Source organism: Carcharodon carcharias, chromosome 20 (genome assembly GCF_017639515.1).
Source record: "Carcharodon carcharias isolate sCarCar2 chromosome 20, sCarCar2.pri, whole genome shotgun sequence".
Classification (NCBI taxonomy): domain Eukaryota; kingdom Metazoa; phylum Chordata; class Chondrichthyes; order Lamniformes; family Lamnidae; genus Carcharodon; species Carcharodon carcharias.
This window is the reverse complement of record NC_054486.1, coordinates 81,547,237-81,562,584: the sequence shown is the minus strand read 5'-3', so window position 1 is coordinate 81,562,584 and position 15,348 is coordinate 81,547,237. Positions and strand designations below refer to the sequence as shown.

Below are 15,348 nucleotides of genomic sequence, written 5' to 3'. Positions count from 1 at the left end.
ACCCCCCCTTGGCCATGTCCCACCATTCTCCGGCCTTGCACCCAGAGATTCATCCAGAGCAGCCTACACGTTATTAATCTCTGTTGAAGAGTCATTCGGACTCGAAACGTTAACTGTGTCCCTCTCCGCAGATGCTGCCAGACCTGCTGAGTTTTTCCAGGTATTTTTGTTTTGGATTTCCAGCATCCGCAGTTTTTTGCTTTTATCTCTTTGGTGGCCACTCATTTCAACACTGAATTCTTACCCAATGAAATTCCCTCTAAATGCCTACCCCTCCATCAAGAACCAATTTAGATCTCTCTTTTTTAGTACATGCCTTTGTACCCTAGCTCATTTTGTTCTCTTGTCCACTTGTAAGGTGCTCTATGTCTTTTTGCAGTGTGGGGTGTGCTATACATGTTGACAACTTCCTAGACAAAGAACACGCTTATGAACTGTACCCTGCATCGTTATGCTTTGCCTAGCTCTAAAAGTTACTCAATATAGGGTTATTGCAAAAGCAAAGTATTGCAGATGCTGGAAAGCTGAAATAAAAACAAAAATGCTGGGAATACTCTAAGTCAGGCAGCATCTGTGGAGAGAAAAAGTTTCAGGTCCAGGTGATCTTTAATCAGAACTTGTTCAATGATGAATCAGTTTTGAGGAAATGTTATTTCGATCTGAAAAGTTAACCGTTTCTTTTTACACAAGTTAATTGCATACTGGAGAACAGGCAAGCTCTGCACGATGTCTCATTGCCTTAGACACCATAAAATATCGCCAAATTACATTAAAAACAGTAGACTATACTTTGTTCTGCCTTTATTTACAGAAATACATAGAAAGATACAGGAAATCTAAAAACTGTATTTATAAGAACAAACTGGAATTTATCTACTAGGGTTAAGAGACCCTTTACAGAAAGTTGACTTTTTAATCAGACTCTTGAAATGAAATAGTTCCTAAGACCAATCAGAAAAACATTTTTTCTGAACTGAACAGTTTTTCAGGATGAGATGATATACATTGCAGCCTTGATTTGTCAAAACTAAAAACTAGCAGTTGAAACCATCATAGTTATGTTATGAAACAACTTTCATGCAAAGCCATTTTCTTTTGCAGCCATTGAAATGCCAGGACTTCATATCATAGTTGACATGGGGAAAAGGACCTGCAACAGTTGATGCTTCTTCTGCATACTTCCCTCAGGCTAGTCTTCTTCACATATGGATGTTAGGAAATATATATCTGTAAATTAACATTTATGTAGCAACTTGGTGTGTGTAGATGAGGGCATCTTGTCCACCATTTGTACTCAGGAAAAAGCCTATTCTTAAAATCTTAAATCTATATTACTTGAAATTAAATAAAACCAAAAAGTATATATTTTTTAAAAATCAGATGCTTAACCATATACTCTCCAGATATCACTTTCTGGTCATGGGATCCTTCATCCAACCCTCTGAAGAAATATTAATCTCTCCCTTTACTATCCAAGGTGGGGGGGAAATCAAGTAGCGCTTTTATTTCTATAATCCTATTAACAAATATCTTTTTAGCTCCCTTATGAAGGTGTTACTTAATCCCAAACCATCTTCGCCTCCCTTTTAATATCTACACATGCTTTAAGCAATATTATTTTGTACATACTTGTGTTCATTGTCAAAGTTAAACAACTTGCCTTATTTTGGCTTATCTTATACATGGACTCTGGCTGGAGCAGGTTTCATTGGATATATGAATAATATGAAAGAAATGAAATTAATTTTCCATGGCAGGTGAAATTTACGAGCTACTGCTGTACATACATTACTTTAGAGCCTATCTATAAAATGTCAATAGTCCAATTTATGCGTTTGAAAGTGGAACACAGCATAACCTAAACATGACACGCCTTTAAGACTCATTTTAACCGGTTTAATGTGAATTTGGATTATTAGAATTGACCACTGGGGGCTAAATTAGCATGGCGAAATGATTTGCAAGCAGCTAGTCTTAAGAGCTTTGCAGCATTCTTTATTCACAATGTTAAAAGAAGATTCTCATCCAGCCCCTTTCCTTTCTCACATCCATCTGTGCTACACTGCACTTCTGGCAGACATGAGCTCAAATATCCTTTAATCCCACTCAGGAACAGATCAGGGCAGGTACATAAGAACAATTATCCTTTCACCATGGGCAATTGCTTAGCATTTCTTTGGTGCCCCCATAACAATAACATGAAATAAACTGGGTGAGTGGAGGATTAAGTGCTCATTTCACCTACCACTGTGGAGCAGTATGTTTAGGGCTTCAATACTCTGCCATATAACACCTTACTGTGCACACGGGGTTAATGTGTTATACATGCAATGCAAAGTGCAGAGTATTTAAAAAATGGGCTGAATCAGTAAATTCTCGCAATAACCTCACCAATTGCTTCCATTTAATTTGCAGAAGTTAGTGAGGCTTATATGTCCATCAGCAACCATTCGTTTCAGTTACCTTCCTTTTTGAAAGTGCTTGTTACCAGAGCATGTATAAAAGGACAATAGATAAAATATTAAGCAAATGAAACTTTTTAATTTAAAATTAATGACTTAGATTTCTCTCACATGAAGAACGAATACAGAAAAGAGCTTTAAGAGGTTAGCGCACCTTCAACTCAACTGGTTGCATTAATTTATTGTGGTACTTGTTACTTTCAGGGAAATGGGTTCAAACTGCAGTTAGAAGAAATGCAAACTGTTTCTACAGCATGCTTCTCTGCACTTAATTCAAAAAAACAGCATAATGGCCAGTGGGAGTGCAGTAAAATATGTTGGCAGATCATCTATTCCATATGGGGCATTATAACTGAATCTGACTGTATGCTCCACTAATATCTACACATCATACACTTTCTCCACAATCTGCACTCTTATGAAGAGTCACTTGATAAAGATCAGGAATGAATGGTTTGGCTACTTTTCCCCTTTTATAGTCAAGAAATATTAACACATGAACATATCCTAGGGTGTTTAACAGAGAATTGTTTTATTAACAATCCTGTTCAAAACATGCTGCTCCTTCTAGCTGTAAATAAAATGGGTTATGCTGTGAAACTGCAGCAACAGCTCATCACATGATGCATCATAATGTTCAGATGCATCCATCTTCTAATTCAGCATGAAGAATCCCAATACATGTATAGCACATTGATAGAATACTCAGGCACACATACTAAAAACTGTCACTATAGATACATGAACTAAGCAGAGACTGAGGAATTAAGTTTAAATTGGAGTCAATATCATTTCATTTATAATTTAAACTCATTACAAAACTTAAAACTTGCTGAATGCATTTTTATACATTTATATACATTTTCACTGCATTTAAAAACCATTAACAAGAGCAACCTGAACTTCTGAAATATTTAATAGGATGACAAACGTGATTTCAGCATCCAAATTTAACAAGATTATGCAGTCTCTGGACACAACTTGGGTACTTCAACTTCAGGAAGATTAACTTTATTATAAATTAAAACCTATTCAGTAACTGAAAAGTAGTAATCTTCATCCTCTTTATCATCATCTGATGGAGGGTTTTCTCCATTCTTGAGAAGTTTTCTTATATTAGATCTCTCTGCACCTGAAAAATATTCATAAGTTTTAAAAGCTATTGCACTTAGCACAAAATTACGAGTAGACCTGCACACCTATAGTTAACACCTTACTGTGTACACAGGATTGATGTTGTTTCACAGGCCTTACAGAGTGCACTGTGTTTTTAAAAAATGGGCTCAACCCGTAAATCATTTCAATAACCTCACCAATTGCTTCCATTTAATTTGCAGAAGATAATGAGGCTTACATGTCTATTAGCAACCATTGGTCTCAGTTAACTTCCTTCTTAATAGATTAAATTATGTAGCATGGCAGGTATTTCTGACCTAGTACTGTTCTGGAGATAAGTTTCTACTGTATCACTGCCAAACGGTTTACATGTTGCTGGAGATAGCCCAAAAAGTAGAAATGTTTCAGTAGATTAGGAAGCCTATGCTTTAATATATATTTATCTAATTAAGGCCTGTGACCCAACAGAAATATTTAGATGGTTGGACAGAAAATAGTGCTGTGCAGTGCTGAATACATTCTGGGTTTGAGTTTGAATTTTAGGATCCCAATCTTAAGTAGCAAGTTCCTATTTGAGAATATTTCAATGGGCCTCGTCATACAACCAAACAAAATCCTTCATATTTCTTCCAAAATACTGAAACAAAACTATTGTACATTAGGTGAAGACATCTGAAATTTAAGATCATACATATCAAAACATTCACTAATGTGTGACAATTCAAAATCAAATATAAATCAAAACCAAGACATTTAAAACAGCATTGCCAAAATTGCAACTATTAGCTCTAATGATATAATTGTATGGATTCTGACAGTCTTGCCTGAAAAACATTTATGTCAACCGTATTCAATTGATGCTTCACTGTTTGAAATAAAAGCAAATGTTTTACTTAATGATTTGGGCTCAATGGTGTGATGACTCTTCTGCCAAGAAGTTAAAGGTTTTGCATAGTTTTATTCAATTTCTTTGCAAGCAAGGTCAACGCAAAATTATTGTAATTTTGACATTAATTGGCCACCATACTTTGGGTTACAAAGTTGGCACTGAAGGTCAGGGGTGCTCCTCATGGTCAATTAAATGAGTAGGGCAAAGTGGAGAAAGCTTTCCTTTGGATATATCCTGTGATTTGGTGCTAATGCTGAATGTCTGAAATGTGCTCGGTATCTTGAAGAGCAAAACCAACCAACCAAAAATACATATCTATAGGTCTTGCATATTGCGTGCACTTCTAACAAGTTCCTTACAGTACAAATCATGACCGAAACAAAGCTTCTAAACATTTATAATTAAAAAATCCTGTACAAACATTTGGCTCATACCCTATAATAGGTCTCCTTATTACAGGATGGCGCTGCTGCATTTCCCATTCTTCTGTCCACCTCCTCTGCATCTCACTGTTTTTTCCTTTCTTTTGATCCTTCGGGCTCCTTACTGAGGCCCCACTCCCTCTTCGTATCCTGTTCCTTTTACCTTCCCTGCTCATTCTGCTGTGTCAAACCATTTCTCTGCTGCCTTTTGCCACTTTACATCTCATCCTTTCCAGGCTATTTCCTATCCTACTCTTCAGCTTCAAAGCTCTCCTCTCATTTCATCTCACATGTGGCCTTTGTACTATTCAATTACTTTTCAAAATTCTTTTAAAATATTTCTCAAAAGAAAATGGAAAGTCCAATTCATCAACCAAAGAGCTCCCCAGTTCTGGAGGTTGACAGTGATCTCTGGAAGTACAATAATGATGATACAAAGTCCTCAAAAGCCACATTTAGAACAAATACTTTAAAAATTGCATTACTTTCCCCTCAATCTGATTCAATTGTTCTTCAACAAGATCTGGACTGCGGAGGCCATCCCAGATGACTGGAGGCGAGGAGTAATTGTCAAGCTGCCAAAGAAAGGGAAGCTCAACGACTGCAACAGCTGGAGGGGCATAACACTGCTGTCAGTGCCTGGTAAGGTCTTCAGCATAGTGCTCCTCAACAGATTGAAAACAGAAGTAGACAGTACCCTTTGCAAAGAATCAGCAGGATTCCGGGTTAGCAGATCATGCTGTGAGCATATTTTTACGCTCAGGAACATCACAGAGCAGGACCTGGAGTATCAGAAGCTACCGGTTATCAATTTAATTTATTTCAAGAAGGCTTTTGGTAGCCTCCACCAGCAGTCACCCTGGTATATCGCAAGACAGTATGGGATTCCGGAGCAGTATATCAACATCTTCAAAGTTTTATATCACAACTCTAGCTGCAGTGTCAAAACTAACATGGTAATCATGGACTCCTTTTCCATCAACATAAGAGTAATGCAAAGTTGCATACTCTCCTCATTCATTTTCTTCTTGGTTATTAATTTTATCATTAGGAAGGCGATGCTGAGTACAGACTTTGTCATCTTTTTACTTAGTTCTGTTGAAAGGTCATTCGGACTCGAAACGTTAACTGTGTTCTTCTCCGCAGATGCTGCCAGACCTGCTGAGTTTTCCAGGTATTTTTGTTTTGTTTTTTATTTACATGGCTAGTCCAGATCAGTTTCTGGCCAATGGTAATCCCCAGGATGTTGATAGCGGGGATTCAGTGATGTAATGCCATTGAATGTCAAGGAGCGATGGTTAGATTCTCTCTTGTTGGAGAATGTTACTTGCCCCTTGTCAGCCCAAGCCTGGATATTGTCCAGGTCTTGCTGCATTTGGACATGCTTCATATCTGAATCGTCATGAATAGTGCTGAACATTGTGCAATCATCAGCGAATATCCCCACTTCTGACCTTATGATGGAAGGAAAGCCATTGATGAAACAGCTGAAGATGGTTGGGCTGAAGACAATATCCTGAGGAACTCCTGCAATGATGTCCTGGAGCTAAGATGACTGACCTCCAACAACCACAGCCATCTTCCTTTGTGCTAGGTATGACTCCAACCAATGGAGAGCTTCCCCCTGGATTCCAGTTTTGCTAGGGCTCCTTGATGCCACACTCAGTCAAATGCTGCCTTGATGCCAAGGGCAGTCACTCTCACTTCAGGAGTTCAGCTCTTTTGTGGTATAAAAACAAAAAAAAATGCTGGAAATACTCAGCAGATCAGGTAACATCTGTGGAGAGAAACAGACTTAATGTTTCAGGTTGATGACCTTTGTATGAGTTTTTAAGCCAGTAGGAAGAGGGGGCAGTAAGAACAAAAGGGAAGGTCTTTGATAGAGTGGAGGGCAGTAGAGATTAAATGACAAAAGGTTTCATGATGCAAAAAGTAAAGAGAATGGTAATGGGTATGGTAAAGAAACAAAGATTACGTCCCAGTGAGCCATGAATGGCTATATGCCAGCCACCTGAATGCAACATGAAGCAGGGATGAGCGTGACCAGACGAAAAAGTATGAAAAATGTTAGAGACAATATAATATTGTAATTATGGCACTTTTTAAGATCTGCAGTGAATGCAAATACTTCTAAGGTCACTTCAAACAGGCGGAATTATTAGACTTAAGTGGTAGAAACATTAGCTTTCCCTTTGTTTACCTTCCATTATTGTCAAGACTGTGTATCAAATCACCAAAGTGACCTCAGCATTTCAGCTTCCAATGTAGTTAGTACATGCAATACAGGGTGAAGACAATACTAAAAACAGAATATGAATATCAGCTGGATTATGTACATGCAAAGCGAAACAAAGCACTGAATTCTATGATTGAATTTTTAGGTGTGTAGATGAGGGTAGTGCAGTTGATGTAGTCTACATGGGCTTCAGTAAGGCTTTTGACAAGGTCTCACATGGGAGAATGATCAAGTTAAGAGCCCATGGGATGCAGGGCAAGTTGGCAAATTGGATCCAAAATTGGCTTAGTGGCAGGAGGCAGAGGATGATGGTGGAAGGTTGTTTTTGCGACTGGAAGCCAGCGTCCAGTGGCGTACCGCAGGGTTCGGTGCTGGGTCCCTTGCTGTTTGTCGTGTACATTGATCATCTAGATATGAATGTAGGAGGTATCAGTAAGTTCACAGATGGCATGATAGGATGATATAGATAGGCTGGTCAGATGGACAGAACAGTGGCAAATAGAATTTAATCCTGAGAAGTGTGAGGTGATGCGTTTTGGGAGGACTAAGAAGGCAAGGTAGTACACAATGAATGGTAGGACCCTAGGAAGTACAGAGGATCAGAGGGACCTTTGTGTGCATGTCCATAGATCCTTGAAGGAACAAGACAGGTAGATAAGGTGGTTAAGGTGGCATATGGGATACTTACCTTTATTAATCGAGGCATTGAACACAAGGCAGGGAGGTTATGATGGAGCTGTATAAACTTTAGTTAGGCCACTTCTGGAGTACTGTGTGCGGTTCTGGTCTGCCACACTATAGGAAGGATGTGATTGCACTAGAGAAGGTGCAGAGGATAATCACCAGGATGTTGCCTGGGCTGGAGCGTTTCAGCTATGAAGAGAGACTAGATAGGCTGGGGTTGTTTACCTTACAACAGATAAGGCTGAGGGGGGACCTGATTGAGGTGTACAAAATTTTGAGGGGGCATAGATAGGGTAGATAGAAAGAAACTTTTCCCCTTAGTGCCCCTTAGATTTAAGGAAAGGGGCAGGAGGTTTAGAGGGGGTTTGAGGATTTTTTTTTCACCCAGAGGGTGCGGGTATCTGGAACTTACTGCCTGAAAGGGTGGTAGAGGCAGGATCCCTCACAACATTTAGGTATTTAGATGAGCACTTGAAATGCCATAGCATACAAGGCTACGGGCCAAGTGCTGGAAAATGGGATTAGGGTAGATAGGGGCTTGACCACCAGCACAGACATGAGGGGCCGAAGGGCTTCTTTGCATGCTGTAAAACTCTTTAACTCCAAGACTACAGCAGTGCTTTGTAAACTTTTTTAACTCACCAGTACCACTTCAAGGGCAATTAGGGATGGACAACAAATGCTGGCCATGCTAGCAATGCCCACATCCCATGAAAGAATACATAATGAAAAAAACTCTTGAAAATGAACGTGACTTCAGACATCAGCAAAAACAAAATCTTCCATAAAACAGCTCATTAACATCGAGTATATAACTATTATAGTTTGCATATTATATATCAAAATATAATACATATCAATATCAAAAAATGTTTTTAACGTTCTTTGTAAAAATGTTACTTTATATACTCGTTTAGGTTTCAGCCATATTCCTTGTTGACAGAAGACACAGCAGAGCCCTTCTCTCCTCCTCCTGCAAACATTGTAATCAGCCTCTTTTCCCCCACCACTAACCTCTCTGTAGCTAACATTCCCCTGCACTGACTCAGCGGCCCCTCTTCGCAATCCCCCTCCCACCAACTCACTAACGCAACAGCCTGGCCTTTCCAACGGTCTTTAAGCAACACCGAGCAGCGCTCGATCCTCTTAAACTGAAAGCAGCGTCCCTGGGTGTTGCCATGACAATCCCAGGCTGAGTTCTCACTCGAATGTAGAGAGCCTTGCACATGTAGAGCAGCAGCTGGCCTAGCGCAGGCCCCCGCCCCAGCCCAGTATGGAGCCCCAGCCCGGTTCGATGCCCTGCACAAGCACAGACTACGACCCCAGCCCAGTACACACCCACACACTAGCTAAACCCCAGGACACAACTCCACTCCAACATCACCCCACCACTGGTACAGAGCTCCACCCTAGCTCCAGTATATGGCTCCGCTCCAGCCCAGCCTTGGTACATGCCTCTGCTCCAGCCCTCACTCTGGGCTTCGGGCCACCTCATTCTTTTTCAGCTTCTTCTCCTCGGCCTTTCAGAGGATGTCGAAGTTTCATTGTTCAATGGGTGAGACTCGTTATGCAGAATAACTGCTTCATCTCCTCCAATCAAAGGTTCCCTCTTTTCCCACCTTGCTGTTCCTCGAATCAAAGATTTTGTCTTTTGAGAAGCAGCAAGAGTGAGAGAGGGGGAACATACAAATATACAAATCAGGAGTAGGAGTAGGCCATTTGGCCTTTTGAGCCTGCTTCACTATTCAACTAGATCATGACTGTTCTGACTGTGGCCTCATCTCCACATTCCACCTACTCCCGATAGCTTCTTGACTAACAAGGGAGTCAAAGGTTATGTACCTCTGCCTTAAAGATATTCAATGACCCAGCCTCCACCACCCCTGGGGAAAAGACTTCCAAAGATTCACAACTCTCAGAGAAAAAAAAATTCTCCTCATCTCTGTTTAAAATGGGAGATTCCTTATTTTTAAACAGTCCCCTAGTTCTAGTTTGTCCCACATGGGGAAACATCCTTTCAGCATCCACCTTGTCAAGTACCCTCAGAATATTATATGTTTAATAAGATACCTCTCAATCTTCTAAGCTCCAATGGTACAGGCCCAATCTTTCCTCGTAAGGTAACACCCCCATCCCAGATATCAGTCAGTTGAACTGTCTTTGAACTGCTTCTAATGAATTTATATCCTGTGATTGAAGGTGTTGGGGCAGTTAACATGGGAGAGACAGAATTGGTGATTGGAGGAGCAGCTCCTCACAGATTCTGCATGTCCCACACATACTGCTCCTCCAATCACAGCTTTGCAGTCAGTTCCTGTTCTCACTGACTGAAGAGTTGCCTTTTTTTTAAAACCTCAGTACGAAAGTTGGAACATATATTTAGAATGTCGGATTTCCAAGATGCCAATGTCAGAAATCTGCTAAACGGCAGATATTTCTCATCCCTGATGAAGGGATAAAGAAACATGCCAGCAAAAAACCCCAAAAAGAATCACACAGACAAGATGGAGGCACAGGTTATGATCTAAAGTTGCTGAACTTGATATCGAGTCCAGAAGGCTGTAGAATGCTGAGATGAATGATGAGGTGCTGTTCTTTCAGGCTGCGCTGAGCTTCATTGGATGAGGTAGAGGTCACAGGCAGAAAGTTCAGAGTGGGAGCAAAATGGAGAATTAAAATGACAAGTGACAGGAAACTCGGGGTCATGCATGCAGGGTATTTCCAGCATTTTTTGTTTTTATTTTAGATTTCCAGGATCTGCAGTATTTTGCTTTTGTAACAAATGTGGTACATGATTTAAAAAAAAAAGTTAAAGTATCCTTTTTGCTTGGACCTCAGTCCTACCAATTCACTGCCACTTCTTTATATTTACTATCGGACTTAACATATTCTGGGGAAATATCCTACAAGTGGAAAGCCTTTCAGTACTTTTCTTTGGATAAAAACTTTAGGTCATAAAATCTATGAAACCAATTTTTAAGCATGGACATGGAAAAGCACAATGACTGCTGACAAAGTTCTGTGATAGGACAGTTTCTATAAGAACTATAATCCTGATGGGAAACAAACTGTAGGGATGTCTAAAACTAGCTCTTGCAACAGGGCAAAACCTCAGCTGCAATTTGTGCATTAATCAGATCCAGTGGCAACCAATGATATTAAAAATTAATATGGAGTGCAGAACATGATAACATCTAAACCTTCCGCAGGAATGAAATAAGATTCTCTCTGTATCCTGGTTGCATCATTTTATATTCAGTGTTTGCATCACCTGGTTTTGCATGAATGTCACCATCTTTACAGGTTGCTTTCCTTTCCAATTTCCTGAACTTAGATTTCACTAGCCACAAAAACATGGAGTGACAGGAAGACTGCTGAAGACATACAAAACTTAAGTAGCAAAATCATGACAAAAAATTTCAAAAATGCAAAATAAATCCAGCAAAAGCAATTTTACAAAAACAAATGTCCCTTAAGTTTGCTACTTATAGCATGTACTGATAACTGATACCAATGGTCTTGCAATTATCAGGAAGTCATTTGGATTCTGGTTGAAAAGTCTAAAACGCAAAACTGCTTTTCAAATTTTCCTATTTGCACACTCACATGTGGGAGGAACGGAAACAAGAAACTGCTAACAGAAAGTGTACTCTCTTACCTTCTTTTAAACATGATGATTTTGATCTAGATGGTGACGTACAAAATGCTGGTTTCTGAAATAAGAATCATTAGGCCTTAAAATACTAAGATATAAAGCTTCTTAATTATTCAAATAAACAGTTTAGTCACTTGTTTCCTACCAATTTTTTATGGACTTTGGACCAATTCTTCTTTTTGCATTTTCTTTGCAGTTGATAAACATATCTGTCATCATTAGCACTACAAAAGACAATAAATAATGGTTATTCCAATATGTTGTAGAAAAATACTCTCAAGATGTGTATACACGAAGGCAAGCTAGTGTTGCTCCAGGTTGGTACAAAAATTCCTGAGCATGAAGCTTTGGAATTTGAAATATTGCACTTATACTCCCTGGCAAATTTTTGATCTTATGTGATTAGAAAATTATCACTACAATGTCTAAGAATGGATCACATGAATGCCTACTTATGAAATATTGCTTCAATGAACCAAAATGAAGGAGAGTTGTTAGCATTGAAAAAAGAATAATTTGCAGATGCAATAAAAAACTTTACATGATTCCAAGCTGTGTGTAAGCATGAATATTAAGATGCGAAATACCAGATATTGAACAAGTATTCTCACAATCCTCCTTCCATTACTAGATTATAAAGTCTCCTGGCAATAGTAAAGCATATTTTTGTTGGGTTAGTTACGTATCAGTGGGTCCCAACATTCGAGGACTGATGTGATTCCACTGTGGTGTCTTTGCCAAAGGAAAGATTACTGAAGATGGAGTAGTTGGATTTGTCTGAAGTGTGAAGTTATCATCATCCTCTTGATTGCTTGGAAAGCTGGGAAGCTGCACAATGTTATGAAAAGGAAAATAAATGTTGAAACTCAAAATTTGTAATTCTGAAATAATTAGCATTTGTTTGAGAATTAGGAATTTATTACTTGCACCATATAGTTAACTTCGCATTTAAAAATTTGTATCCATAATGAATAATTTTAAAATACTTGACTTCTTAATGATTTTTATTTTGACATTTAAACCAATATATATTACATAATACAATAATGTGGAGAATTTAGTTTTTTTCCCCCCACTAAGCTAGATAGTGTCACTTCCTGGTAACATTGGCTAATTAAATAGCATGTGCAGATCTTAGGAGAGATGAGTGCTTGGTATTACAATTTTGATTGCACCAGAGACAGCTGAATTGTTGTTAAAAATCTGTTTCTAAATGGAGTTGTATGCTGGCTACATTAATAAAATTGTTCATACTATGAAGTGTACCTTTGCCCTATATATTGAGTTATATGAACTCCTAGATAAAAGCTATCCTTAATTTTTTTATACACACTCTTAGAATTAATTACACAAATTTAATGATGAGTTTTTCATTTAGAATAAAGAAAAGGCTACTGCCTTCAGCCTCAGGACTTTCACCCAAATAGTCAGAAGTTGCAGCATTTTGATAGCACTGCAATTTTGTTTAAAGGGTTACTATCTTCCAAGTGACCAAAACCTGTCCTGCCCTTCAGAGATTTCTGCATTAAGTTACATAAACAGATAAAAACACAAAACATTTGAAAGAATGAAAGATCAAAAAGCACTATGCTAACTGTTTCATAATATTAAAAAAGGAGTACAAGTGGGTCATACAGCCTCTTGATTTTCCTTCACCATTCATTAGGATCATAGCTGAACGTCTACCAAATGCCACTTTCCCGTCATACCTTATAATCCCTTGATTCCCTTTGTTATTTTGATCGATTGTTTGCAGTATTGAATATACTCAATGATTCTGGGGTAGAGAATCCTGAAAATTCACAAACCCCTGAGTGAAATTTTTTATCTCATCTAAATGACTGACTTCTAATCCTGAGACTATGACTCCCAATTTAAGACTCTCCAGCCAGGGGAAACTGCCGCTACCTTGTCACAAACACCAAGAATTTTAGATGTTACAATGAGATTACCTCTCATTCTTGTGTGCTTCAGAATATGGGCTAATTCTACTCAATTTTTCCATACAAGACAACCCTCCCAGCTCAGAATTCAATCTGGTGAACCTTTGTTTCATTCCCACTAAGGCAAGTATATCCTTCCCTAGCTAAGGAGAGCAAATCTATACACAGTACTCTAGGAGAGGTCTCAAAAAAAATGAAGCTCTCTATATTGTAGCAAGTCTTCCTTGTTCTTATGTTTCAACCTGCTTTTAATAAAAGAAGCATTAGACAATTATTTTGATGCAAGAAGAATGGTTGGATTATCTGAAGGTTTTATAACTGAAGGTTAACCTGAAGTTTTTAAAAGTCCCTCACCTTTATTCTTTTATGCTGCAATACCATATCATTAAAAAGATCTTCATGGTCATCCTTTGGCAAGCATTCCAGGAAGGACCTTACTTGCTGCTTTCTTTTCAGTGTTCCAATCTGAGCAACAATTTTCACAGATTCTTCTGTAAAGCATATTATATATTAAATAACTGTGCTGTGAAACCAACATTTGCAAATGTATGGTTATCTGGACTAATCACTTCAATCTGAAAATTTTAGCACATTTTTTTTTACAATCATAAAGCATCTTGATTAAAGCAGGAAATAATTCTAAAAGTATTAATAAGTAGTTGCTAATTTTATTTTGCAAGGTTTGTTTTGAAAGAAAAATGTAAGGGACATCTTTGTGAAATGTTTAATATAGTTATTTATTGTCGATTTTTCTTTTTCTTTCATGGGATGTGGGTATCACAGGCAAGGCCAGCATTTGTTGCCCATCTCAAACGGCCCTTAAACTGAGTAGCTTGCTAGGCTATTTCAGGGGGCAGTTAAAAGTCATCCATATTGCTGTGGGTCTGGAGTCACATGTAAGCCAGGCCAGGTAAGGATGACAGGTTTCCTCCCCTGAAGCACATTACTGAACCAGATGGATTTTTACAACAATCCATGATAGTTGTGATTACTGAGACTGGCTTTATACCCCAGATCTATTAATTGAATTCAAATTCCACCAACTGCAATGGTGGAATCGTCATGCCAGCCCACCAATAGCCTGGGCCTCTGGATTACTAGTCCAGTGACATTAACACTACGCCACCATCTCCCCTGAAAGTGCGGAGTGAATCGGGTACATTACAGTTACACAAGACAAAGGCCCTAATCAAGAAGCATTGGTAGTGCATAACTTGAATTACATCTAATAGTAGATGCTTTGTTTTTGGTCTTGCAAACATGGTCTGGTCTGTACTCTGTCTACTACGAACAACTGAGGAACATGCTGTTTGATTCAATCAGCCAACCACTGGGACTTACTGCCCATGTACCTGGCATCGCCCTGGTGCTGAACAGAAATTCATACTCTACGTTGCTCAATTGTGTGGTAGGCAGAATATCTTTCTGGACTGACAGCAGCATCTTGTTAGTGCAAAATACCACTCGTATAGTAGCAGCGTGAAACAGCCAATATGATTCTGCAATAGGGCAGCACTTGCTGAACAATCCTGAGTATGCTAATAGCTACACTAAAAAAACAATTTAAGATAATCAGTTGTGCACATAAATGGCTCATTTAAGCTATTGGAAATGACATTCATTCATAGACAGGGATCCATTCTCTACAAACAAAGCAATATGTTCAAGCCTTACACCTTTTTTGAATCACCCAGAAGCTTGGGGAGCCTATAGTTCCCTGCTGCTTTTTCCATGGTAACAGCTCAGCCAGAGTTAACTTGCCAACCAATCAGCACCCCTTTCTCCTGTAGTATAAACTGTGATAGTTTGAAATTTGGCATTCTTGCATTTGACCTGATGAGTGCAAGAGAAAAAGCTTCGGCAACATGCCCCTTTTCAGCAATATTCAAACATTAGTACATTTTCTGTAAAGCAGCATTGGTGACAGTACTTAACCTCTTA

The 15,348-nt window shown here is 38.8% G+C and overlaps 1 protein-coding gene across 4 annotated transcripts in view; it reads right to left on the bottom strand.

Moving 5' to 3' along the window:
• Positions 1 to 788: 788 nt before the first annotated feature.
• The window catches only part of mis18bp1 (MIS18 binding protein 1), a 75,247-nt gene continuing 60,687 nt past the window's right edge, over positions 789 to 15,348 (bottom strand). For all 4 annotated transcript variants that reach the window (XM_041214701.1, XM_041214703.1, XM_041214702.1 and 1 more), the window contains 5 exons: positions 13,762 to 13,898; positions 12,147 to 12,292; positions 11,610 to 11,688; positions 11,468 to 11,522; positions 789 to 3,594 (listed from right to left, as the gene is read on the bottom strand). In XM_041214701.1, coding sequence (XP_041070635.1) covers positions 3,491 to 3,594; positions 11,468 to 11,522; positions 11,610 to 11,688; positions 12,147 to 12,292; positions 13,762 to 13,898 — 521 coding nt within the window. In that variant the 3' untranslated portion in view covers positions 789 to 3,490. The remainder of the gene's footprint in view (positions 3,595 to 11,467; positions 11,523 to 11,609; positions 11,689 to 12,146; positions 12,293 to 13,761; positions 13,899 to 15,348) is intronic.